Source organism: Rhineura floridana, chromosome 10 (genome assembly GCF_030035675.1).
Source record: "Rhineura floridana isolate rRhiFlo1 chromosome 10, rRhiFlo1.hap2, whole genome shotgun sequence".
Lineage (NCBI taxonomy): Eukaryota > Metazoa > Chordata > Lepidosauria > Squamata > Rhineuridae > Rhineura > Rhineura floridana.
Window position 1 is genome coordinate 89,555,504 of NC_084489.1, and position 24,625 is coordinate 89,580,128.

A 24,625-nucleotide genomic window follows, 5' to 3' on the forward strand; every position below is an offset into this window, starting at 1 on the left:
CATCGGGCTCCACCTTTGGGACCCTCACAAGGCGAACCGGCGGCTCCAGGGCCAGAACCGCCATGCCGTCGCTATCAAAGCGGGAGCCCCGGCTTTCATGGGCTGAGAGGGCCGTGCCGCATCCAGAACTATGGGATAGGACTATGACAGAGAGTGTGGCTAGCCTTGCAAAGTAGCCCAATGTCTACAATACCTATTTTGCCAAAGTGAGGGGGGAGGCAGTTTGTGTTAGCCTTGAAATGTATTATAAATTTTATTGTTTATTGTTTTATTGATGTTTTATTGGTATATTTTGATGGTCTTTTTGTAAGCCGCCTTGAGGGCCTTTTGGCCAGAAGGCAGCGTAGAAATATTAAAATCAAAATCAAATCAAATTGTATAACTTTCTGAGAAGTCTTGCACCAAATCTTTCCTCCCAAAAACAAATATATGCCTAAGATCACTAATTCTGGTATAGGGGGAACCCCTATTCCTTTGCAGCATAGAAGCAGTCTGCTTCTTCTTTTTTTATTATTATAATAAAAGTAAGTTGCTGGCTAGCATTTTTATGGTAAGGCTAGAAAAGTAATATTTTGCCATCACTTCTCATTAGCAAGTTAAGCCAGAACCAAGGGCACTGAGAAAAGACCCAAATAACCCCCCCAGTAAACTTTTTACCAGATTTGGGGGGGGGGGGCAGAGAGAGAGAGAGAGACAGAGACAGAGGAGAGAAAAAGACAGCTGATTTCGGATGTTTCAACAGCAGCCCTGACCTTCCCAAGCCAATTTGGGTGAGAACTGCAGGAGGGAGGGGGTAATGGCTGAAAACTGTCTTTCTCCCCATTCCACTGAAGAATGCCTTCCATCAGCTAAGGGTCACCAACTGGATACCGAAATAAACTAACCAAAGACAAGTACTTCAATTTCAGAAGCTACAATAATAATAATAATAATTAGAATGTGTACAGAGAATTAGAGCATTCAGAATAATTCTCATACATTTTTACAGCAGACCAAAAGGTAGATCACTGTGACTTCTATTTTTCTGGAGGGGCGGCAATGAAATAATAATGTCCAAGGCCACCTCATTCATTTCATTCATTCATTGGCAATCACTCATGGCCGAGTATGATTGTCTTCCAAGATAAGGTCTTTAACAGTGGGTCCGTAAGTGGCTGTGGAGGCCAATTCTGGATCCACACCCTCCCACAGTGAGGACATAGGTTTCCAGATGGAAGACGGTTGTGATGAGGATTTGTTTGATGTGCCTTCCGCTTAGCTCATTTGTCTCTTTCGCCCTGTATTCAATGCTTCTTCGAAGTCCATAGCACCTTTGGTAATAGCCGATCTCCATTTGGGACATTCACGGGCCAAGACTTCCCAGCTCTCGATGCTCATGTTATATTTTTTTAGATTCATTTTAAGAACATCTTTAAACCTCTTTTGCTGTCCACCAATATTTCGTTTTTCATCCTTAAGCTGGGAGTAAAGTAGTTGCTTTGGAAGACAGTCATCAGGCATTTGAAGGATCATTGTTTTTTGCTTCTTTCAAAACACTAACATTAGTCCATCTATCTTCTGAAGTAATTTGCAGAATTAGATGTCCAAGGCCACCTAATGAGTTAATGGCTGGAGCAAGATTTCAGCTGGGGACTTCCCAGCTCACTTTCTTAGCCACTGCATTTCTATTTCAAAACAGTGTTTGTCCACTCCACTTCTCAGACAAATATTGAATAAGCTCTCTGGAGTTGCTTGTTCTTTAACCCATGGATAGGGTCTGGCTGTTCTACCCCTTACTGTGATGTCCTTCCCAGTGGCCCTTCAGTCACAAGACAGAGTGTACTTCCCTTCTCCTCTAGAACCCCGACTATACTAAGTATGAAACTATTCCATGTAGATTCATCAGCTATTCCATGAGATCTGCTAAGAGTCCAGCTGTATTTTGGCTCTTCTTGCCCCTCATCTGCCACCTATAGTTCAGGCTCCCTGAGCTATTTCCATCAGAGCTGGTTATTACAAGAAATGTAACTTTAAGAACTGGTGCCGAAGTTTGCCTTTTTCCTCCTCCCTTCCTGTGCATTTTTCCTTCTGTGCTGTGTCTTAGACTGTGAGATTATTTATCAGAGCCCATCACGTGCACAGCAAGGTTTCACTTAACCAGTCAGCCACATCATCACCTGGCTGGAAAGGAATAGAAATTATCTCGGGTATTGTTGGCCTCTCTCTAACCTGTCCTGAGCATAATTTTACTTGGTATCTTAGCTTCTAATTGGTTAGACTTAATCAAGTAGAATTATGTATCAAAATATATCCACAATGAGATTTAAAAGATAAGTTCAGCTCAAAAGCTGAACAATATACTAATTCTTATTCTTTCCCTTCTGTAAACCATTTCCCCCTGCACAGCCACTTAATTGCCACAAATGTTTCTAGAAGTCAGTCCTCTGTGAACTTAAGCATTAAATGCAGTTTAAGGTAAACAAAACTTTCCACTTTCTGGAATGACTCACTCCTGGCTGGTACAACAGAAGGCCTTCACTGACTGCCACTAGCACATGAAGAATTCAATTCAGATTACAGCATCTTCTCAATTAGTAAACAGCAAATAAACACATCCCTAAGTGAAGCAAACCAGCAGTGTAATTTGGAATTTTAACTGCTTTGTAACCTCCTAGACTGATGACTTGAAGACTGAAAACAGTAAATAAGACTGAATAATATTAAGACTTGGACTGCATCTGTTTTGGAATACTGTACACGGATTGCCTTTTATCCCTTTTTTGTTCCTGGTGCTTATGACACGTTTGTTTTCTGCACAGAGGTATGGAATTTCTATTCTGCCCTTCTAAGTTGTAGTCGAGATGGCTTACAAATGATAAAATAGTAACAAACACAAAAATCTAAAATCCAAACCAAACAGCAGCAACAATTTTGAAGCAGCAGCAGCAATATATCCTTAAAAGCAATATTCTGAAATAAAAGAGAGCCAGATGCACTTCTGAGTGCCACAACTAAAACAGTTCTGTCTCTGATGCCCACCTGGTACCCATCAGATGGGGGTGCGAGCACAGAACAAGGGCGTATGAAGTAAAAATGAGTTGCTGGGGAGGCTCATATTGATTCCTCTGGTCTCAGAACTTCAAGGTTTTCAAGTCAAAAACAGCATCCTAAATTGAGCCCAGAACCAGTTTAGATAGTAAAGGATCCGATTACTGAGGGTAACAGGACTGCTTCTTGGGATACATGAACTTGGCTTTCATTGGGCACCTTTGGGGAGTGGTCATAGCTCAGTAGTAGAGCACAAACCTTGCATGCAGAAGTTTGTACGTTCAATTCTTGGCATCTCCAGCTAAAAGGATCAGGTAGCACATGCCTGAGAAAAGCCTTTTCTCAGAAATACTGGAAAGCTGCTGCCAATCAGAGCACTACTGGGCTTCATGGACAAATATCCCGACCTGATAAAAGGCAGTTTCTAGTGTTCCTCAGAGAAGGTTTAAGCAAATTAAGGCTCATGAATAACTTGTACCAATGGGTGCAACACAATACTGGAGCAAGCAACAAAAATCTACTCCACCTCCACTCAACAATCAACAATTTACCATCTCTGTCACCCCATCCTTCTTCCCAGGAGCACAAGACAACGCATTTGTGGTTATCCGAGTGAGACTACACAAGGGTTTTTGTGTGTGTGTGCTGAATAAAGAAGCCCGCCTCTGATCCACTGGTTTAGTACTGACCAGTCCCAACCCCTTCTTACAGAAGCAAGTCACGGCCAGGCAATTGCAAGAATTCTTGGAGAATACTGATTATCTAGATCCATTTCAGTCTGGGTTCAGGTTTGGTTTCAGAACTGAGCAGCGTTGGTCATTCTGATGGATTACCTGATGGATGACTTTTACTGAGAGACAACAGGAGTGCAACCTTGCATTGTCTTCTTGATCTCTGTGCAGCTTTTGATACCATCAACAATGGCATCCTCCTGGGCGTGCTCTGTTGGACAGATATCAGGAACACCGTAATGCAGGGGTTCCAATCCTACCCCCATAAACCAGCTTGGGAGCAGCATTGGGAGAGCGCTCCTAATCCTCCTGGCATTTGTGCTAGGAGATGCTGCAGGGCACAATATAAACCCCAATGCTATCTAACATCTGTACAATGCTGTTGAAAGCTGTCATCAGTATGAATCCTACTCTGTTTCTTCATAACATTCAAATCAGGTATGGCTCTGCAAGGTGGACCGCTGCCTGAAGGCAGCAGTGGGCTAGTTTGAATCCTGGCAAGATGGTGACTCTATATGTGATTGCTTCCCATGTCTGGGAGATAGGACAGTTACCTACTTTAGCAGTTTCATTCCCTCTGAAGGAAGTGCACAATAGAGGGGTGCTTCTAGATCCATCTGTTGCTGCAGCCCTAAGCGTCTAAAAGTCCCATTTACCAGCTGCTCCTCAGGCAGCTTAACTACAGCAGTTCAGACACTGGTATCCTTGAGATTGGATTACTGCAACAGCCTCTATGTAAGGCTGTCCTTAAGATTGGTCCGGAAATTGCAGCTAGCGCTGAATGCAGCAACTTGGCTGTTGATGGGTGCAGACCATTGACAGCATATAAAATCTCTCCTGAAAGACCTGCACTGACTGCCAATATGCTTTCAAGCGAAATATAAGGTTCTGTTAGTATACAAACCCTTAAAGAACTTGGGGCCAGTTTACTGTAGGGGCTTGCCTTGCACCCTACATTCTTTCCTGATGATCATGACAGTTAAGAAATGCACTTTTGACAATGCTACACGATTCCAGTTTGTGAGCACCAGAACCGGAACATTAAGTGTGGCAGCTCTGATGTTATGGAATTCCCTCCCTATGAACACTATGCAAACATGACCTGAATTAACTTTTGGATCAGTGCTGAAGAATCTCCAGTCCATGGGTGAAAACTGTCCCACTAGGTCTCCCATTTGGGGCATGCCACACTCACACTTACACACATGAAATGTCAGAATCTAGAATCTTCAAGTATGTCAAAAGATTACTTTCTAAAGTTGATGCCTTTGATAACCAAACTCTGCCATGTGCAAAGGATTTAGCTGACAATGAGAATGTAAATCATTACAAAGCAATTTAGTTCCAAAACCTCCCCTCTCTAGGTAACCTTAACAGTCAAAAGGAAAGAAAATTGAACTGAAAACTGAAGAGACCCTGCCTGGTTCAAATTCAGCACAGTTAAATACACTGGGTATGCATATCGACTGGGTAAAATCCACCACTATAACTGCCACTGAGTAAATTACATTCATTACACTGATACATTTTGTCTTAAAGGGTTATTGATCACATACACAATCCTTAACTTGTTTCTTGCATGATCTGTTCACAAAGATGCTGCAATGACAAGAAGAAAGGACTCTTAGATCTTGTCTCTTTCAACTCAAGAAAACAAGCAAGGGAAGGATTGCAATGTTCGAGCGGGTTCACTACCTACACCCTTCCCTACCTTCTCCAGTTGCCTCCAGGTTTAATTATTACTATGTGCTCTTCATGGGGTTGGCCTTATAAAGTGTTCTGAAGCTTCAACTAGTACAGAATGCTGCCATCAAGTTGCTTGTTGGACTTGAGTCAGTTACAACATGTTACTCTGATTTTGCTCTATTTACACTAAGCCCAGAAACAAATAGTTAAGTATCCAGTTTAAACTGCTAGCTTTATTTATTTCTGAATCACCCATAACCAGGATTATTTGAGTAACGCACACCTTAAACATATATAGCATGTAGTTAACCAGAATGCTATTCACACAGAGCATAGTTAAGCTATGGAATTTGCTACCACAAGGTGTAATAATTGCGACCAGTCTGCACGGCTTTAAAAGGGTTTACACCAATTCACAGATAAGGCTATCAATGGCTACTAGCCATGATGGCTATGTCCTACCCTCCAGTATCGGGAGACTGTATGCCTTGGACTCACAAGCAGGGAGAGCGCTGTTGTGCTCATGTCCTGTTTGCAGGCTTCCTATAGGCTTCTGTGAGAACAGGACCTGGGGTAGATGGACTTTTGGTCTGATCCAGCAAGGATTTTCTTATGTAACATAGCAACTTGCCTTACACAGAGTCTAACCATTGGTCTATCCAGTTCAGTATCATCTACACTGATGCTCTACCACTGAGCTATGGGAATGCCTTCAAGTCAATTCCGACTTATGGAGACCCTATGAATAGGGTTTTCATGGTAAGTAGTATTCAGAGGTGGTTTACCATTGCCTTCCTCTGAGGCTGAGGCAGGGACTGGCCCAAGCTTCATGGCCGTGTGGGGATTCGAACCCTGGTCTCCAAGGTCAAAGTCCAACACTCTAACCAGTACACCACACTGGCTCTCATGTGTGTGTGTGTGCGTTGTAGGGAAAAAAATGAAATGGACCGCCTTCAAGCCGATGCCGACTTATGCTGACCCTATGAAGAGGGTTTTCACGGTAAGTGGTATTCACAGGGGGTTTCCCATTGCCTTCCTCTGAGGCTGAGAGGCAGTGACTGGCCCAAGGTCACCCAGTGAGCTTCATGGCTGTGTAGGGATTCGAACCCTGGTCTCCCAGGTCATAGTCCAACACCCTAACCACTACGCCACACTGGCTCTCATAACCCTTCCCCAATTCTGTAGCCAAGGGAAGACCTTTAAAGTCCTCAACAGCTCGGGAACCAGAAAACAAAGACAACCTTCTCCCGTGTGTGTCATCATCCTCTGGTCATCGGTATGACAGATATCCATACAGAGCAGGGCTTTTCCAGTTCTGATGCCAAGCCAACCTTGTGCAATACCCTCTCCAGGTACATACTCTATACCTCTAAGTGCAAGCAAAAAGCTGGCTCTTTTTTTGCCAGTCATTTCTGATGAATTGATGACTGCTGCTGTGCTTACTTTCTGGTTATTTTATTCTACTGGTCAGAATAATTAGGTCCAGATTTTAGTGTCTAATTCTTGGGTTTTGAGAGGACACTTGTTTCATTTTTGTTGTTTATTTTATGGTTGTCATCGTATGATATTTATTAACCCCAACTGTTAGCTGCCCCAGTCATTTCAAACAGAACAGCAGGACAATTTTCTTGAAAAACACAAAACAAAATCTCTGGCAGGCAAGGTTCCATACAAACAGATAGTGAGTGTCTGAATCATCCAAAATCATAAACAGGGATTTTTGTCTGAAATTCCCTGAAAATATTGTTCTCTGAAACATGGGCATCCCACCCACACCCACCCTGATTCCCAGCTTTCATTTCGTTTTTAAAGAAGCATGTTTCTAGAGTTTGTAGTACTCGATACACTTGACAAAATGTAGACACTATTCTTTCCATTTTTTGTGTGCAACAAGCTAGCCTGCTTCCCTCCCCTTTTCAGTATTTTACTTCCCCCCCCCCTCACCATCACCACCCTGGAAGAATTCTTGGAGATGCTCAGGCTCGGAAGGCAGAGACTGCCAATTCCAGGTAATAATCCTAGATCAATAAAATCCATTAATCCTGGTTGTATAATCCAATCCATAGTACCTTGAACAATACATTATCTTTTAGCTTCACTTTCACTAGCACGAACAGAAACAATACTCCTTCACAAGGCTTGCTGCAAGGATGATTTGGACCAATTCACCATGTGGAAGCTGCTTCCCAGATCACACTGGTGGCATCCATAAGATAAAATATGTGTGGTGTGATTAATGTGCTACTTACCATGCCAATGTTGTCTTGCCTCTGTTGGCATGGGAAATGGCTTTGCTCACATGGTTGTCTCAATTTCTCCTTTATGTTCTTGCTCTGCTGTTATTTTAACCAGGGTTTTCGTTTTGTTTTCAGTGTTTTAATGCTTAATCATTGTAAGCCATTCATGTTGAAGAACAGAATTTAAATAAAACATTTTTTTTAAAAGTCTCCTACAGATATTACCAATGCAACCTGAACTCCAAACACAAAAGGAGTGGCAGCAATTAAGAATCAGCCCTAAGATGAGAAAAAAGTTCTTACCTGCATGGAAGTCAGAACTGTCACAGGGCCAATGGATTCTTTCCTTCCCCACCCTTACCCCAAAGCACCCTCACTCCGTTTTATCCATACAACAACCCTGTGAGGAAGATCAGGCCGAGAGAGCATAAGTCGTCCATGGTTACCCAGTTAACTAAATTGGGGACTGGGGATTTGAACCTGCATCTTCCCATCCTAGTATTTTATTTTAAGCAGCACCCAGCCTGTGGTCTTGATCATATACAAATGCTGGCCTTAGATGAATCATAGTTCAACTCCTACCCCATGAACACTTAAAGTACTACTTCCTCTGTGATAGCAATTTATGCACATGGCATATTACCACGCTGTGGCAAACACCTCCCACAATTGGCTGGTAATGCAGAAAAGAAGGAAACGTTGCAGTGGAGAGGCAAGATTACCCCATCTCATAGCCAGAGGCTAGTCTTCTGGCCTCCGTGCAAATGAAGAGGTCACAGTGAAGAGGCGGCCACCCAGGGGGATTTTTCAAGTTTGGACATGTCAGCCATAACTCCCAGCCTATTTTAAACAAAAATGAACAAGAGCGGCCTACCTCACAGGGCTGCTGTGAGTTAAAGCCACAATAAGGGCAACAAAACTCAGTAAGCTAAGAACAGACAGAAATAAAAGGGAACCCTGTGATGTTCCTATATATTAGTGTATATATGGTAAGTGCTGCTTGTTTAGAGTATACATTGTAAGTAGTGAAAGAGGAGGGGGAGTGAATAGGCAATAGAATGCTTGATGATTGGCTGAATGTTTAAAATGGCTGACAGTATAAATGAAAGGATGACAGGTAAATCTGGGAAATGTGAGGTGGTAAATTGTGGAATCTGGGGGGAGAAGAGAAAGAGTGGATTGCTTGGTGGGGTTTGAGAGAGTTGTTTGCCAGGAGAGCATGAAGAAGGAGGGAGGTGGAGTTCGGATTAGCATTGAGTAAAACCATATGCTTATGTGCCTTAAGAAGAAATCTTGTTAATCTTGTTAGCTTTGTTATCTTTAATAAATACTTAATTTGGTTTACCAAAGGCCTGATCCTTGGCTGGGGTTTCACAGACCAGAAGGGAGGGTAAGGTAATGACCAAGGCTGAAGGGGAACTGTAACAAATGGTGGCAGCGGTGAAGAGAATAACAATACCAGTATTCAGAGTCTCTGGGAATACTAGTATTGGGACGTGATTGGTGGTTGCCTAGCAGGGGGATCTGTTGAGATCTGTGCTAGAGCGGGGAGAGAAACCATAAGAGAGAGCGGTCCGGACTGGTGGAGTCCCTGGTGGTGCCTAGATACAGGCAGTAACCACGAACAGGTAGGAACCTGACAGGGAGAGCCAGAGAAGGACGCATCACATGTGGTGGTAGCGGTGGGATACGAACAACAGAGAATCCAGATACGAACAACAGAGAATCCAGATACAGTGGTGTGGCAAACAGAAATAACAAAACAAGATTTCTTGTGAGAGTGACTGGCAAAGAGTGTGTGGCAAAGAGTGAGTGACCATGGCTGAATACATAAAAATGAAAAGAGAGGAGCTGGTGGAGAAGTGCATAACATTCAATTTACCTCACGAGGGTAAAGGGGTAGATGAATTGAGGGTAGCACTTATAGGATTTGCAACTGCCCAGCAAAAACAACCTGTCAGGGAAGAGACCCCAGAAGGATATTTAAGCAATCCCGCTTATATAGAGTACTTGAGAGAGAAGTTAAGATGGAAGGCTGAGGAAAAAGACAAGCAAAGGGAGTTGGAAGCTGAGAGATTGAAGAGGGAGGCTGAGGAAAAAGACAAGCAGAGGGAGTTGGAAGCTGAGAGATTGAAGATGGAAGCTGAGAGATTGAAGATGGAAGCTGAGGAAAAAGACAAGCAGAGGGAGTTGGAAGCTGAGAGAATGAGATTGGGGTTTGAGGAGAGGGAGAAGCAACGAGCATTGGATGCTGAATTACAAGTAGAAACGTTAAAATTTGATAGAGAGAAATTTCACTCTGAGGAGACAAGGAAAGAGAGAGATGGAGCAAAAATAAAAATTACTCCAAAGGACTTTGCTGTCTATGAGCCTGGTCAAGATCCTCAAATTTACCTCAGCACTTTTGAAAAAGCAGCTCAGTTGTGGGGGCTACCTGAAGATTAATACATGCAGTATTTATCAAATCTGATTAAAGGGGAATTGGCTGAGGTATACCAATATTTCCCCTCAGACAGGCCCGTCACCTATGCTGAATTCAAAGAAGCAGTGTTTAAAAGATTCAGACTGGGGCCTGATTATTTTAGAAAGCTTTTCAGAAACTGCCAGATACAGACAGGGAGGTCTTTTGTGGAACTGGGAGCAAAGTTGATGGATATATTTGGAAAGTGGATGAGTAGTGCCAAAGCTCAGTCAGTGGAAGAGGTGAAAAGCCTCATGATACTGGATCAATTATACCATCAGTTACCACCAGAAATAAGGCTCCTGGTCAAAGACCGTTCCCCTACATCTGTGCAGGAGGCCACAGAGTTGGCGGATCACTTCGCCTCCAATAGAACTGGCTGGGTGGGGAAAACATCAAGAGATTTTAAACCCAGACCATATAGTGCTGGCAGAAGGGATGTGGTACCACAGCGAGTGAGTCCTCCATTAAAATCTGAAGGGCACAGGACACCCCAGAGTGGATCTGTGTACCCTAAAAGTGAGGAGAAATTATGCTACAAATGTGGTAGACCGGGGCACCTACATTTTCAATGTGAGGTTGCCAACCCCATTAGTAATCCTGCTCAGACAAGGGCAGTGAAAACAGAGCCCAAGGCTTTAGAAGCAGCGAAAAAGGTTCAGTTTTGCCAGATAAACTGGACAGAAGTAACAGACCTGGATTCAAGTCTGAGAGAGGAAGTGAGTGTACAAGGGGCAACTTATTGGGCATTGCTTGACACTGCTGCCGCTCAGACGTTACTGAGGCCAGATTTAATAAAATCTGAAGAAATATTACCTCAGGAAACAGTGACTATCCAAGGAGTGAGGGGTCAACCAGAGAGTTTGCCTGTGGCCCTAGTGAAAATGGAATGGAGAGGCCGAAAGGGCCAATATAAAGTTGGTATTAATGCCCAGCAACAAGAACCAGTAATACTGGGAAGAGATGTTATGGGGGCACAGGGGAAAATATATGTAGTGACCAGACAGCAAATTGGCAGAGAAAAAGAAGCCATATTAAGGGGGGCTGAAACGAACAGGGTGGAATCTGTTAACCAGCCTCAGGTCACCATAGCAACCACTAGCAGGCCTGCTGAAGAAGACAAACTGTATCAAGTGGTCTCTGGGGAAGAAGCAGATCAATTCAGGGAAGAGCTGCATAACGATACCAGTTTGAATCAAATAAAGGAACAGGCTCTGGCCCAACAGATTCCTTTCACTGACAAACTGAGGAATCAAGTTGGGTGTGAGAATGGGATTTTATATAGACTGTGGATGCCTACTGAGAGAAAGGATGAATGTGAACCAGTGAAACAAATGATGGAGGTGGTGAAAAAGAATCCCAGTCAAGCACAGCAGAAGCAAAGTTACTGGTATGACAGAACAGCCAGGGAACGTGTGTATAATGTGGGAGATATGGTTATGACGTTCATACCCAGGAAACATGACAAATTACAGGCTAACTGGGAAGGACCATATACCATCAGAGAAAGGCTTGACACAGTGACATATGTAATCACCACAGACCAATTAAACAAAAGCAAAGTGGTTCATGTAAATATGTTAAAGCCTTACCATACCAGGGATGCAAAGGTGTTGCAAGTTACCTTATTCCCTGAGGGAAGTGGGCCTGAACTTCCAGATTTGGTACAGGAAAGCAAAGACAAAGGAGGGGTAGATCAAGTGGAATGGTCAGAGGAGGTAAAGGAGGAAGTAAAAGAGGAGATTCTGAGAGTTTTGAAAACCTATAGGAATCTCTTTAGCAACAAACCTGGCCGAACCAGTATAGTTATACATTCCATTGATACTGGAGATCATGCCCCAATCAGATCTGTTCCGTACCGTGTGAATGGGAAAGTTTTGAATGAGATCAAAAAGGAGGTGGAAGATATGCTGGAATTAGGAGTGATCAGGGAATCCATCAGTCCCTGGGCCTCAAGTATTGTCCTGGTTCCGAAAAAAGATGGAACGACAAGGTTTTGCATTGATTATCGGCTAATCAATAAAATTACTGTCCCAGATGCGTATCCTATGCCTAGGGTAGACGCAATGTTAGAGTTATTGGGGGCAGCAACCATTATCTCTACACTAGATCTCTGTAAAGGATTTTGGCAAATGGAACTAGACGAGCAACCCAGAGCCAAAACTGCCTTCAGTACACCAGATGGGTTATATGAGTTTGTGACCTTACCCATGGGACTAAGGAACTCACCAAGTTCATTTCAGAAGCTAATCAATACTGTGTTGCGAGGCATGTCAGATTTTGCAGTGGCCTATATCGATGACGTGGCCATTTTTAGCAAGTCGGTGCCTGAGCATGTCCAACACCTGACAACAGTATTGGAGGCCTTAAGAAAAGCAGGCCTCACAATAAAAGCTAAGAAATGCCAGTTTGGACTAAAGGAAGTAATCTATTTAGGACATAAGGTGGGGAGTGGGAAAATCAGCCCCTTATGGAGCAAGGTGGAGGCAATACAAGCGTGGCCGATCCCCTTAACCAAAAAACAAGTAAGGGCATTTCTGGGTGTGGCTGGATTTTATAGGAAGTTTGTGAGAAATTTTGGGGAAATAGCAACCCCCTTGCATGACTTAACAAAGAAGAAGTGTTCTGAGCGTGTGGTATGGACGGATGAATGTCAGAAGGCTTTTGATCTACTGAAGCAAGCCTTGTGCCAAGGACCCATATTAATAGCACCAGACTATGAGAAACCATTCATCGTGGCTACAGATGCATCGGACCTGGCGCTGGGAGTCGTCTTGCTGCAGGAGAGAGAAGGCACCAGACATCCAGTGGCGTACCTGAGTCGCAAGCTGACGCCGAGGGAGAAAAACTATTCGTCGGTCCAGAAGGAGTGCCTAGCGGTCGTGTGGGGACTGAACAAGTTGCGCCCATACATGTGGGGACGAAGATTCACAGTGACTACGGATCATCGGGCCTTGTTATGGTTGCAGACTATGAAAAACCATAACACTATGCTGCAGAGGTGGTCCTGGGCCCTACAGGACTATCAAGTGGACTTCCAGTTCATCAAAGGCAAGGACAATGTACTGGCCGATGAACTTTCCAGGCAAGTGGCTGGGACTGCAGTGACGTGACCAGACAGAGGAACAAAGAAAGACATTTTCCCCATAGAGACTTTTATTTGTTAACGCGACATATAAATCCTGGAACAGGAATAATACTCTGCCGTTGTTTAAGGGGGGGAAATGTGATGTTCCTATATATTAGTGTATATATGGTAAGTGCTGCTTGTTTAGAGTATACATGGTGAAAGAGGAGGGGGAGTGAATGGGCAATAGAATGCTTGATGATTGGCTGAATGTTTAAAATGGCTGACAGTATAAATGAAAGGATGACAGGTAAATTTGGGAAATGTGAAGTGGTAAATTGTGGAATCTGGGGGGAGAAGAGAAAGAGTGGATTGCTTGGTGGGGTTTGAGAGAGTTGTTTGCCAGGAGAGCATGAAGAAGGAGGGAGGTGGAGTTCGGATTAGCATTGAGTAAAACCATATGCTTATGTGCCTTAAGAAGAAATCTTGTTAATCTTGTTAGCTTTGTTATCTTTAATAAATACTTAATTTGGTTTACCAAAGGCCTGATCCTTGGCTGGGGTTTCACAGACCAGAAGGGAGGGTAAGGTAATGACCAAGGCTGAAGGGGAACTGTAACAAATGGTGGCAGCGGTGAAGAGAATAACAATACCAGTATTCAGAGTCTCTGGGAATACTAGTATTGGGACGTGACTGGCGGTTGCCTAGCAGGGGGATCTGTTGAGATCTGTGCTAGAGCGGGGAGAGAAATCATAAGAGAGAGCGGTCTGGACTGGTGGAGTCCCTGGTGGTGCCTAGAGACAGACAGTAACCACGAGCAGGTAGGAACCTGACAGGGAGAGCCTGAGAAGGACGCATCACAACCCCCCCTTCTGCTTCTTCCAAAACGCCCCCGCCCCAAGAACAACCGCGCCTCTCCCGCTGGCCCCATCCCACTCACCCCTCGCCGACGGGGCGCTCGGGCGGTGGCTCGGGACTCTCGCTGTCCGAGGAAGAGGAGCAGGAGGAACTGGAGGAGGAGGAGGAAGAAAAAGAGGACGAGGACGAGATGCTGGCGCTGTCGGTGGCGTCCGAGTCGCAGGCGCGCTGGGCGGCGCGGAGACGGGCGGTGGCGCTGGCGGCCAGCTGCCGCAACTCCGAGCCCAGCGTGGCGGGAGAAGGGAGGTGGGCACCGCCGGCGGCCGCAGCGCCGGAGCCCGGGCGCCCCACGCTCCGCGCAAGCCCGGCCAGCTGTTGCCGAACGTGCCGCTCCACCTGCCGCGCCTGCAGCGCCCGCAGACGGCGGCAGAGGCTCCGCGCCCGAGCCCACAGCGCGGCCTGCCGAGCCCGCGATTCCGCCTGCCGACGACGACCCTCCTCCGCCGCCTCCTCAGGCGCCGCCATAGCGGGCCCAGCCGTCGTCGTCGTCGCCGCCATGAAACGAGCCGTCGGCCTGACGGCGGGCGACGCCGCTGCCGCCGCCCGCCTTTTCCGCCTCCTCAGGGCGGCTCCGGGCTCTCCATGGACTCCCTCAGCCGGGACAATACAAGCTCGCTCGAGACAGCGCGCGCCCGGGGCCGAGATTCCCCTCAGCCGCGCCGCACGCGCATGCGCTAGACGGGCGATCCGGAGGGCCGCTAGGGCGGCCCCAACCAGCCCCGGCCGCGCTGCGCTCGCTAGCCCACGCACGGACAAGCCTGCTCGCGCCCGCAGGCCGTGCGCGGCCGACAGGGGTCGGCCGAGCATCTGCGCGTGCGCACCTGCGAACGGCCACAGCTTTGCACCCTCTCCAGCGCACGTGACTGGAGGGCTTGGCCGCGGCCCATGCGCAGACACACGTCGTCGCCGTAGCAGTTTTTGCCCTGCCAGGCAGAGTAACTCGAAGGAGGCGCATGCGCACAGCCATTGCTCTACACGCCCAGCCTTGCCTCAGGCGCTTCAAGCTAGCGCCTGCGCACTAACAGCCACAACCTCCTGCGTACAGGGGCCACAGTGGTGCACAACAGGTAGGAATCCAAAACGTGACGCGTTTCCCAGAAGCTTCACCTTCTGAATTTCTGCTTGTTGCCCATCTGAGAAAAATGGCAATACAACTGAAGAGTACTTTTTTTTACCAGATACCATGAAACAAAGAATATGCACAGAAAAAAAACCCAATCCCTATCCAGTCATTTTAGTTATATGCTAGCAAGCTGCTCCTTTTTTTAAGGGAACACAGAGTGGTGCAGGAATTATCCCTAAAGAAACACTCTTGTAGTCACTGAATAATTACTTTCATCATGGGCATGTAACCCCTTCTTCCAAAAGCCCTAGCCTGACAACCTTCTTACCCCTGTTTAATGCCAAGTTGTCAGGCATGCCAGGAGGTTGCCAACTGCTGACCACCATGTTCTAACACTCTTCTTTTACCATGATTGTTCGACACCAGTTTTATTGCTTTACAAAAGAAGATTAATGGCAAGTTTTCTGTTCTCATCAAACAGCTTATGCAAAGAAGCTCCAACAACATTTGTTCTTGTTGGAAAAAATGGAAATGGCCTGCTTTCAAGTCGATTCCGACTTATGGCGACCCTATGAATAGGGTTTTCGTGGTAAGTGGTATTCAGAGGGGGTTTACCATTGCCTCCCTCTGAGGCTGAGAGGCAGTGACTGGCCCAAGGTCACCCAGTGAGCTTCATGGTTGTGTGGGGATTCGAGCCCTGGTCTCCCAGGTCGGAGTCCAGCACCTTAAGTACCGCACCACACTGGCTTTTATGTGCCTTCAAGTCAATTTTGACTTATGGTGACCCTATGAATCGGCGACCCCCAACAGCATCTCCCCTCGCTGGATTGTCACGTTGTAGTCGTGAGTGGGCTTCCGTGTTCCAATGAACCCTATGAGCGATGCCGTCGGGAGTCATGTACTCCCAGCAGGGTCACCCATGGCGGTAAGGTCAAGAGAGAGGAACCAGACAAAGAACTATCCAAGATTGTCCTCAATGGCAGAACAGGCGGAGGATAACAATGTGTATGTTACAACGCCTGTGAAGGCAGATGAAGGATGCAGCAGATAAAGGACTTCCAATCGTCAAGGTCCCCATGCCATTGGATCAAAGCCTTTTTCTGTCAAGATTGTGTGTTGATCGTGGTGCGCCGATCTCCCCACATAAAACAAATTCACGCACAGGCATCTTCCATAACAAAAGTCCCATGGTGATCAGTGAATGAAGACGGGAGCAGGACTGTGAAATCCAGAAGCTCCTAGTCATGAACTGGTACATCGGTGGTGGATACAGATTCAGACAGATCCTTTGTTAAAGACTTTATTTTGGAAGACAATCTTACTCGGTTACGAGTGATTGCCAAGAAGAAGAAGAGCATCTGTCGTGAACCACCCTGTTCAGAACTTGTAAGTTCAGGTCTGTGGCTTCCTTGATGGAATCAATCCATCTCTTGTTCGGCCTTCCTTTTTTCTACTCCCTTCTACTCTACTTTCCCAGCATTGTTGTCTTTTCTAGTGAATCATGTCTTCTCATGATGTGTCCAAAGTATGATAACCTCAGTTCATCATTTTAGCTTCTAGTGATAGTTCTGGTTTAGTTTGTTCTAACACCCAGTTATCTGTCCATGGTATGCATAAAGCTTTATTTTGGAACACATTTTACTGGGGGGCTCCAAATGATAACATTTCATTGCTACTGTTTGCTGGAGTATGTTGTTACTCTTTGATTCCCATTATTATTTCAAGAGCACATTTTAGGATATTCTATATTTTTAAATAAATAAAACTGTTTTAAATTAAGATTCATACAAACCCCACACAATACTGATGAAATTAAAAAAGAAGCATGCTCACTAGCATTTAATGGAGTTTGCATCATGCTTCTTATTTAGAAATGTCTTGCCATTTTGTCACATTGCTCTTTGCTAACACACACAAGCACCTTGTAATGGATATAAGCAGCATCCCAAATCCACAACAGAACCCTCACAACAAATGTATACTTTAAAGCTCGGCAGACAGCATTGACAGTTATTCTGTCTGTATCCTGAAGATCTAATTTGGTCTCTTTTAACATTATTTAAAACTAGGACACACTTGGAACCCTGCTTACTTGGAGGTAACTCCCCCTGGAACTCAGTGGACATCTGAGTAAATATGCATAGGACTGGGCTATATGAAAGCATATAAAGACCACAAGAGAGACCTCTGGGCAGAGACTATGCCTTTTCTTGCTTATGTATAGCATGAACAATCAGCTAGCACAATATGATTAAAAACAGAAGCAGCAGTAATAAAAGATAATAACTAGCATAGGAAAACATATTTTGCTCTCATATACTCCCTTGCAGTGTGTGTTCGCTCATTCTGGATGCATGCCCCAGCTTGAAAACATTACTTTGGTATAATTTATATAACGGGCAGCTCCAAGAGGGATGACATAAATGGGAATCTACCCTTTGGGTCACTTCTTTGTGGTGTGATGAGAGCGAGGGCAACTGGGTAATTGATTGTGGATTGGTTTGGTCCTATGTGAGAGACTAGAGTGGGGCTGGGGTTGTATGTGAGATAACCCGCCTGCCAAATGAGAGGCAGAATGCTGAGGACCTGCGTCTGCAGCGAGAGCATGAATGCGATTGATGGGTATTTGGTGACTGTACTATTTTATATTGTTTCGTTTGATTAACTGTATCTTTCCTTTGTATTAGTATGTTGTTCACACAAACATAATATGCAACACAAGAAGCCATTTCTATAAGAGGTTCTTACCTTCACGAGACTCCCCTTTCTGACCCATCCATTTCTGAAGTGCCGAAAGAATTGCAACACCGCACTGCAGTCCACAATGAAGACATCAAAGTAAGTTCCTTCTGCTTTAGGTTCACCCATATTTAACCTAGAAGGATGTTTTTAACAACTGTGATTGTAAGTTTTGAAGCTTAAGCACAAAAACAGATTTCTACTCAAGACTAATAAACATATAGAGTTGTAACACCTATGAAAAGGATCATAACCACAGCTCTGAGTCCATAATAATAATAATAGTAAGATGGCACTCTTCAAGTACATGAAAAGTTGCCACACAGAGTGCTGGCCACGGAATAATGGGCTCAAGTTGCAGGAAGCCAGATTTCAAGTGAACATCAGGGAAAACGTCCTAACTATTAGAGCCATACAACAATGGGACCAATGACCTAGAGATGTAGTGGGCTCTCCGACACTGGAGCCATTCAAGAGGCAGCTGGACAGCCATCTGTCAGGAATGCTTTGATTTGGATTCCTGCATTGAGCAGGGAATTGGATTTGATGGCCTTATAGGCCCCTCCCAACTCTACTATTCTATTATTCTAATATCATCCACAAGAGAGAGGCTTCCACAGCAATAATAATAATATCATCCATAACAGAGGGGCTTCCACAGCAATAATAATAATAAAATATCCATAGCAGAGGGGCTTCCACAGCAGCCTGGCTTGCAGGAACCTAGCAGGCAAAGTTTTTTATTATTTGTTCCCCTCCTGGGCAGAGAAGGAAACAGACTCACCTACAAATTTTCTGCCTGCCAGACTTGGTAGGGGCGAGAGGAGGAGGGACAGGTGGCAGCCCAACAGGTACAGACCAGGAAAGTGGAAGGTGGATGGGACAACGAGGAGGAGGAAGAAGGAACGGAGAGAGGAAGGGGCGTCCCACTCAGCCCCCCATTCATTCACTCAATCCATCTACCGGCCGACGCCGGCAGCATCTTCGTCTTCCTCTTCCTCCCTCTCCGGGCCTGCCCATCACCTTCCGTCTTTTCCTGCCAGCATCGCCCACTCCGCTTCCCATTGGCGTGCTCCGTTGCCATGGAGAGAAACAAGCCCCTCCCCCCCGCTCCCTTCCACCGCTGCTCTTTCTCGGCCAGCGCCCGCCCGGCCGCTCCTTCTTCTTTTTCGTCGTCTTCTTACCTCAGTGCCGGTTTCGTTGATGAACCGGAAGCCGCGGCACCTCGCGGCGCCTGCTGGGAGCCGTAGTCCCGGCGCCTGAGAGGGAAATGAGCGAACCGGCCGGCCAGCGAGCAAGGGAGAGAGAGAGAGACCACCGGCCCACCCACCGCCCCTTCTCCGGCCCCCTCCGCTCAGCCACCGCTGCTGCTTCTCTTTCCTCTGCCCCTCGCCGAGCGCGGTGAAGAGAGCTGCGGTGGGAAGGAGGTCGGTGGCCCCGGGGGAGGGGAGTGGGCGGGGGCGCGGCGAAGGAAGGGGGCAGGTCAGGATAGCCGTGCGCGGGCCCCCCGGCCCCCTTCCCCATCCTCCAGCCGGCGTCTGTTGTGAGGCGCTGCGGGGAGGGGGGTTGGCTTGATGGTGGTGGGAGTTCAGAAGAAGCGAGGAAAAAATGGGGGCAGGGGGAGAGAAAGAGATGAAGGAAGCAGAAGGGGAGAATTGGGGGAGGTGGTGTCGTGTGAGCAGGCATTGAATGGGGCCAAGTCGAAATGATGGGCAGGGAGGCAGGCTTGGAAGGGGGGCGGAGAGTTACAAAAAAAGAGAGAATTGGGGGGGGAGAAAGACATGGAGGAGTCAGGAGGAAGAATTTAGGGAGGGGATGTCGTGTGAGTAGGCATTGAATGGGGCCAAGTCGAAACGATGGAGAAGGGAGGCTTGGAAGTGCAGGGGAGGAAGGAGGATGTCTGGTGGGATGCTGCGTGGGGAATGTGATGTGGGGTGAAAGAGTTTGCAGGAGGTTGTGTGGGTGCTTGAGGAGGTAGCAATGGAGGTCACGGTTGAGGGGGGCGTGGAGCTGAAAAAGAGTATCTCTTTTGGAGCACAAGAGAGAATCTGGATGAAGACACTATCAGCTTGGGAAAGGTGGCCCAGCTGGGACCCACCTCAAAGATGGGAGGAGCCTTGATTGGTGGGGGAGGGGCTAGGGATGGGAGAGTTACAGGTAGGTCTGGCATGGGGCAGTGGGGAGGACTGAGAAGAGTAGAGGGAAGGATGGGATGGGGAGGGGGTGGATCTTTCAGGAAGATGGGAGGGATGAGTAGCATCAGGTCTGGGTCCTTGAGGTGGGGACCTAGATGGTGACTGTGTCAGCCATGGATGGATGGATGGATGGATAAAGTGGTGTTGGGAAGATGGGAGGGACTGGAGAAGAAAGAGTAGGACAGGAAGCTGGTAGTGCTGCGGCTGATGGTAGTGAAGGGATATCTGATTAGCAGCAGCGGAGGAGGAGGAGGAGGAAAGAGCCATGGAGAGGGTTTAGGTGGTGGGAAGGAAGCCTGGTGGTTTGGCAAAGGTTAGTTTGGTGGGAGTCTGAATCTGAGGGGGCTGCGTCAACATCGTAAGATTTGCCATTCTGGGCCATCCCAAGGTCTGCTGTCTGGGGCAGAATTCTGCTTAAGGAAGTAGCTGGCAGGTGCCTCTCCATACTCAGAAAAAAGCTATATTATCTATAATGATAGTTGCTCATGGTGTGGTAGGGACAGATAAACGGCTAACACATCAGATCACAAATAGGTACAAATCCTGTGTGATTATGGAAGAAGAGGAGGGGAATGGGGGGCACATAGAGTTGGGATGAAAGTAAATGTTGGGTGTTCCAATTTGTAAAAGCTTCATTTTAACATTGGAGTAAAAGCTGCAAGGCTCAGATTGAGGCTGATGGCCGGCTAGGGCTGACAGGAGTTGTGGTCCAAAACATCTGGCAGACACCAGGTTGGTGAAGGCTGGCATAGGATTAATTTGTTAGTTGCTAGGCAGTTGAGAAGCAATTCTTTACGTTCTTGAAACGTAAGTTGCAGGAGAGCCATAGCTGGCAGCATTAGCTTGTTCATACCTCTTAGGTTTTAATAAATGGAGCAGAAATGAATGGGGCATTGAAGGGCAGAGGCAGGCTGGAATTAATAGCTGTAGAGAATATCAGAATTGGCAGAGGTCAGTTCGTGATTGGTCAAAGCAATGAAGAGAACCTACCTCTGGCAGCGTGTGCCAAACATCCCAACATGGAGCCTAAACAGTCATCTTCAGCACAGCTCTGAAGTAGGTTAGGTTGAGATCTGTGGTGACTTGCCAAAAGCTGAACTGTGCTCCAGGGTTTAGCAAGGATTTTAATCTGAACTCCGTAATCAGCACCAGTCTCAATCCACTATTACTAGTACTGATCTCTGGTTTATACCAAGTTTTGGAAAGAAAGAAAGAAAGAAAGAAAGAAAGAAAGAAAGAAAGAAAGAAAGAAAGAAAGTAATCTTTTCCGTCACTTGGAGTAGCTATGACGGGAAAATTCTAGGATAGCTGGTGCCATGCTATTTACTGCATGGCTCTTCAACCACAGTTGTTTTCAGTATGTCCTGGGAATTTGGGATTTTGGCTCTGCATCAGCTCTATGTATGCAATAAAGGGCAAAAGGGTGGTGTAGAAGAGGCCATTTCAGTGGGTACACTTTTTCCATCCCTACATTACAAGTCAGCCAAAAGCCTTATCTGCACCACTCTTGAACGTCACTGGAACCATGTTATCCTTTGTCTGTGATCACACTAACTGTGATGATTGTAGAAAATGTGTATTTTATTTGAGCATTGTATGTATGGACTCTAAATGGGCCTCCATGCACTTAGCCAGCCTTGGGCACTATTAGAAAAAATGAATGGATTACATGTTGCCTAAACTTGCTCACATCCTTGTGACCTTCCCAAAGCAAAGCCCCAAACTGCTATGCCTGCCTTCCGTTACAAAGGTCGGTCAGTAGGGATGCCGGCTTCCGTAGTATCCTCTGCTCCTGGGCCGTTAACAGCAGGCTGAAGTAAAGACATTAGCATAGGGATTGCCAATGAGATGTCCTCCAGATGTTGGACTACAGTCGCCATCAGCCTCAGACAGCATGGCCAATGATTAGAGATGATGGGAGTTGTAGTCCAGCAATATCTGGAGGCCATCACATTGGCTCCCTCCACATTGGCAGGTGGCACTTTGTATGTCCTAAAAAGATTCATCCACTGGCTTTCTGCAGATGAAGCTGCAGTTAAAAGTAGAGGAGCCAGCCAGCCTGGCTTTGTTCAGGTCGTTGGGATCCCTGCAGCTTGTAGATTATTATAATAGTTAAGGATGGCTCTTAGAAATATCATGGGGATCTTGCAACTCCCTTGGTTATATTGAATTTTCTTTCATTCCAGTAATCAACAGACTACTTACTGGCTGGAGTCAAACTACATGTTAGGTTAAATGCATAGCTTATTAATTTATTTATTGAATTTATATGCCACCTTTCCTCCTGAAGGAGCCCAGGGCAGCAAACATAAACAAAACAATTTAACAAGAAAAAGAAAAGCATACTAAAAACAATTTAAAACGTTATTTCATCAATGATCTTCAGGTTGCCAAGAGCAGTCCCCTTCAGCCATCAGACTGGCTAAACAGAAATGTTTTCAACTTCCTTCTGAATAGTAATGGAAACAAATGCACCTCACTTGGCTATGCATGTTTTTTTTATATAAAAAAAAACACCTTCAAGTAGCAGCTGGAGAAAGATCAGGCAGGGTTTAACTCTTTCCTTGCCTTGTGGTATTGATCCTCTCAAAGGGAGATTATTTTCATTAGGACAGTTGGGTGGGGGAGGGTCTGCAGCACATACACTGCTATTTAATGTTTTTTAAAGGACAGATTTATTTATTTATTTGTTTGTTTGTTTCATTTTTAAACCGCCCATAGCGAGTAGCTCTCTGGGCAGTGAACAAAACAGGATTAAAATACAATATACAATAAAATCAGTGACGAAGAACAGCAAATTAAACAAAAACATTAGATGGAACATATTGACATTAAAATGTATCACATTTAACAAAAAGTATAGCTTTTCTCTTGGGAGTGGGGGATAATTCAACAGTATAGCATATGTTTTACATGCAGAAGTTCCCAGATTGAATCCCCAGCACCTCCAACTAAAAGGATCTCAGGCAATGTGCAATCACAACAGGGGAATCTACTATGTATGTGGTTAGATAATGATATGTTGGGATCCTCTGATATTGCTAAGCTGGTTTAAAAGTGGTACAAACACTTCCTTCCAGAAATTGATCAAAAGGAAACTTTTGAACTCCAACCAGAAGTTTGGCTACACTTCTGATAAGAACGTAACCATGAGACATTTGGCTTCCTGTATTTCTCACAGACATAAGAGTTACACAAAGTTCAGGCTGGAGGATTGATTAAAATTGGTAAGGCTTTCCTTGATGTATTTTATCTCCTATCTCCTCACCCTCTTGTTTTTCCAGGAATTGGACCGTTTCGCTCTGCCAGCGATGTTCTCCCTGAATTCATGTAGAAGAGGTAAGAAGCTGCCTGACTGGAGGCCAGGGAGGGGACATGGGGGGGCACTATTTTTAGTGCAAGAAGCACTGTAGCTGGGTCTCTTATCCATCAGTCCAGCCATTTATGAGACTTGAGCTTCTCACTGTGGCTGTGGATGACATTTCCAGGCATGCTCTGCCCACATTGGTTCAGATGCTGAGCTTACAACAAGGATGGAGATCCTGGTGCCCTCCAGACACTATTGGACTATCAGCCCATCAGCCCCAGCTAACAAGGCCAGTGCTCAGGAATGCTGGGAGACGGGAGTTCAACAACATGTGGAGAGCTGTAGGTTCCCCATCCCTGGCGTACAACATAGTCTAGTCCTTTAAATGTCCTACCTGGAAAAAAAGAGGAGAGGGGTTAGGAAAGGAAATTTGTGTGTCATCTCTTGAGCTGAAAACCATGTCATGTCTCAGGCTCTCAATTGGTCCATGGTCCCAGAAGTGTTTTTCAGACGTTCCGTCAAGGCTCATTTCAACCATGCACAACAAAAGCAATTGAACCTGCCTGTGAACATGTAACTATTCTCGTATTAATAATGTCACAGGTTCAAAGATTCACATTGTAAATTTTCAGTAGCTGCATGGATAGTGGCCCTCTTCCTCCCTGCAAAGATCCAGGTGGCGTTTGACTACCATGCTGATATAGAACTCATGTGTGTTGCAAGCCCAATTCTCCGTCCAACTTAGCATTTATATTGGTTTTTCAAATTGACTGCCCCCTCTGATTTGAAATAGTCAAAGACATTCTCTTTTTAAAATCTCATATATCCCTTGTGCTTAGTTATGCTACTTCATACCACCTCAGTGAGACTGCTGTCCTCCGTGTTGACAACATCTTTACAACATGTTCTCATCCTCTATCATGTTGTCTCTTTCCTCTTTTGCCTAACCACACTCTCCATGTAGCTCATTATTAGTTCTCCACGCTAGCCACTCAAGCCGTCAGTCATCCTTGTTGCTCTTTCTGAGCTCCTGTCTGTTGATCTTAAAACGAGGTGCTCGTGCAGGAATAAAGAATTCCTAGTGGTGGCTGCGAGAGAGATATTACTCTGTCCGCTCAGTGAAGTACCATATCACCTTTGCAGCCCTCTGACATAAAGGAGACTGCAAATTGTCATCACTAAGAGCAATGCATT

At 45.7% G+C, this 24,625-nt stretch overlaps 2 protein-coding genes across 3 annotated transcripts in view; one reads left to right on the plus strand and one right to left on the minus strand.

Annotated features, from left to right (window-relative positions):
* LOC133365596 (KAT8 regulatory NSL complex subunit 1-like) overlaps positions 1-14,956 on the minus strand; it is a 55,033-nt gene extending 40,077 nt beyond the window's left edge. For both annotated transcript variants that reach the window (XM_061587782.1, XM_061587781.1), the window contains exon 1: positions 14,150-14,956. In XM_061587782.1, coding sequence (XP_061443766.1) covers positions 14,150-14,934 — 785 coding nt within the window. In that variant the 5' untranslated portion in view covers positions 14,935-14,956. The remainder of the gene's footprint in view (positions 1-14,149) is intronic.
* Positions 14,957-19,139: 4,183 nt separating this feature from the next.
* The window catches only part of DHX30 (DExH-box helicase 30), a 42,464-nt gene continuing 36,978 nt past the window's right edge, over positions 19,140-24,625 (plus strand). Inside the window, exons 1-2 of the mRNA XM_061587779.1 lie at positions 19,140-19,356; positions 23,409-23,463. Of these exons, the coding sequence (XP_061443763.1) occupies positions 23,436-23,463 (28 nt within the window). The 5' untranslated portion in view covers positions 19,140-19,356; positions 23,409-23,435. The remainder of the gene's footprint in view (positions 19,357-23,408; positions 23,464-24,625) is intronic.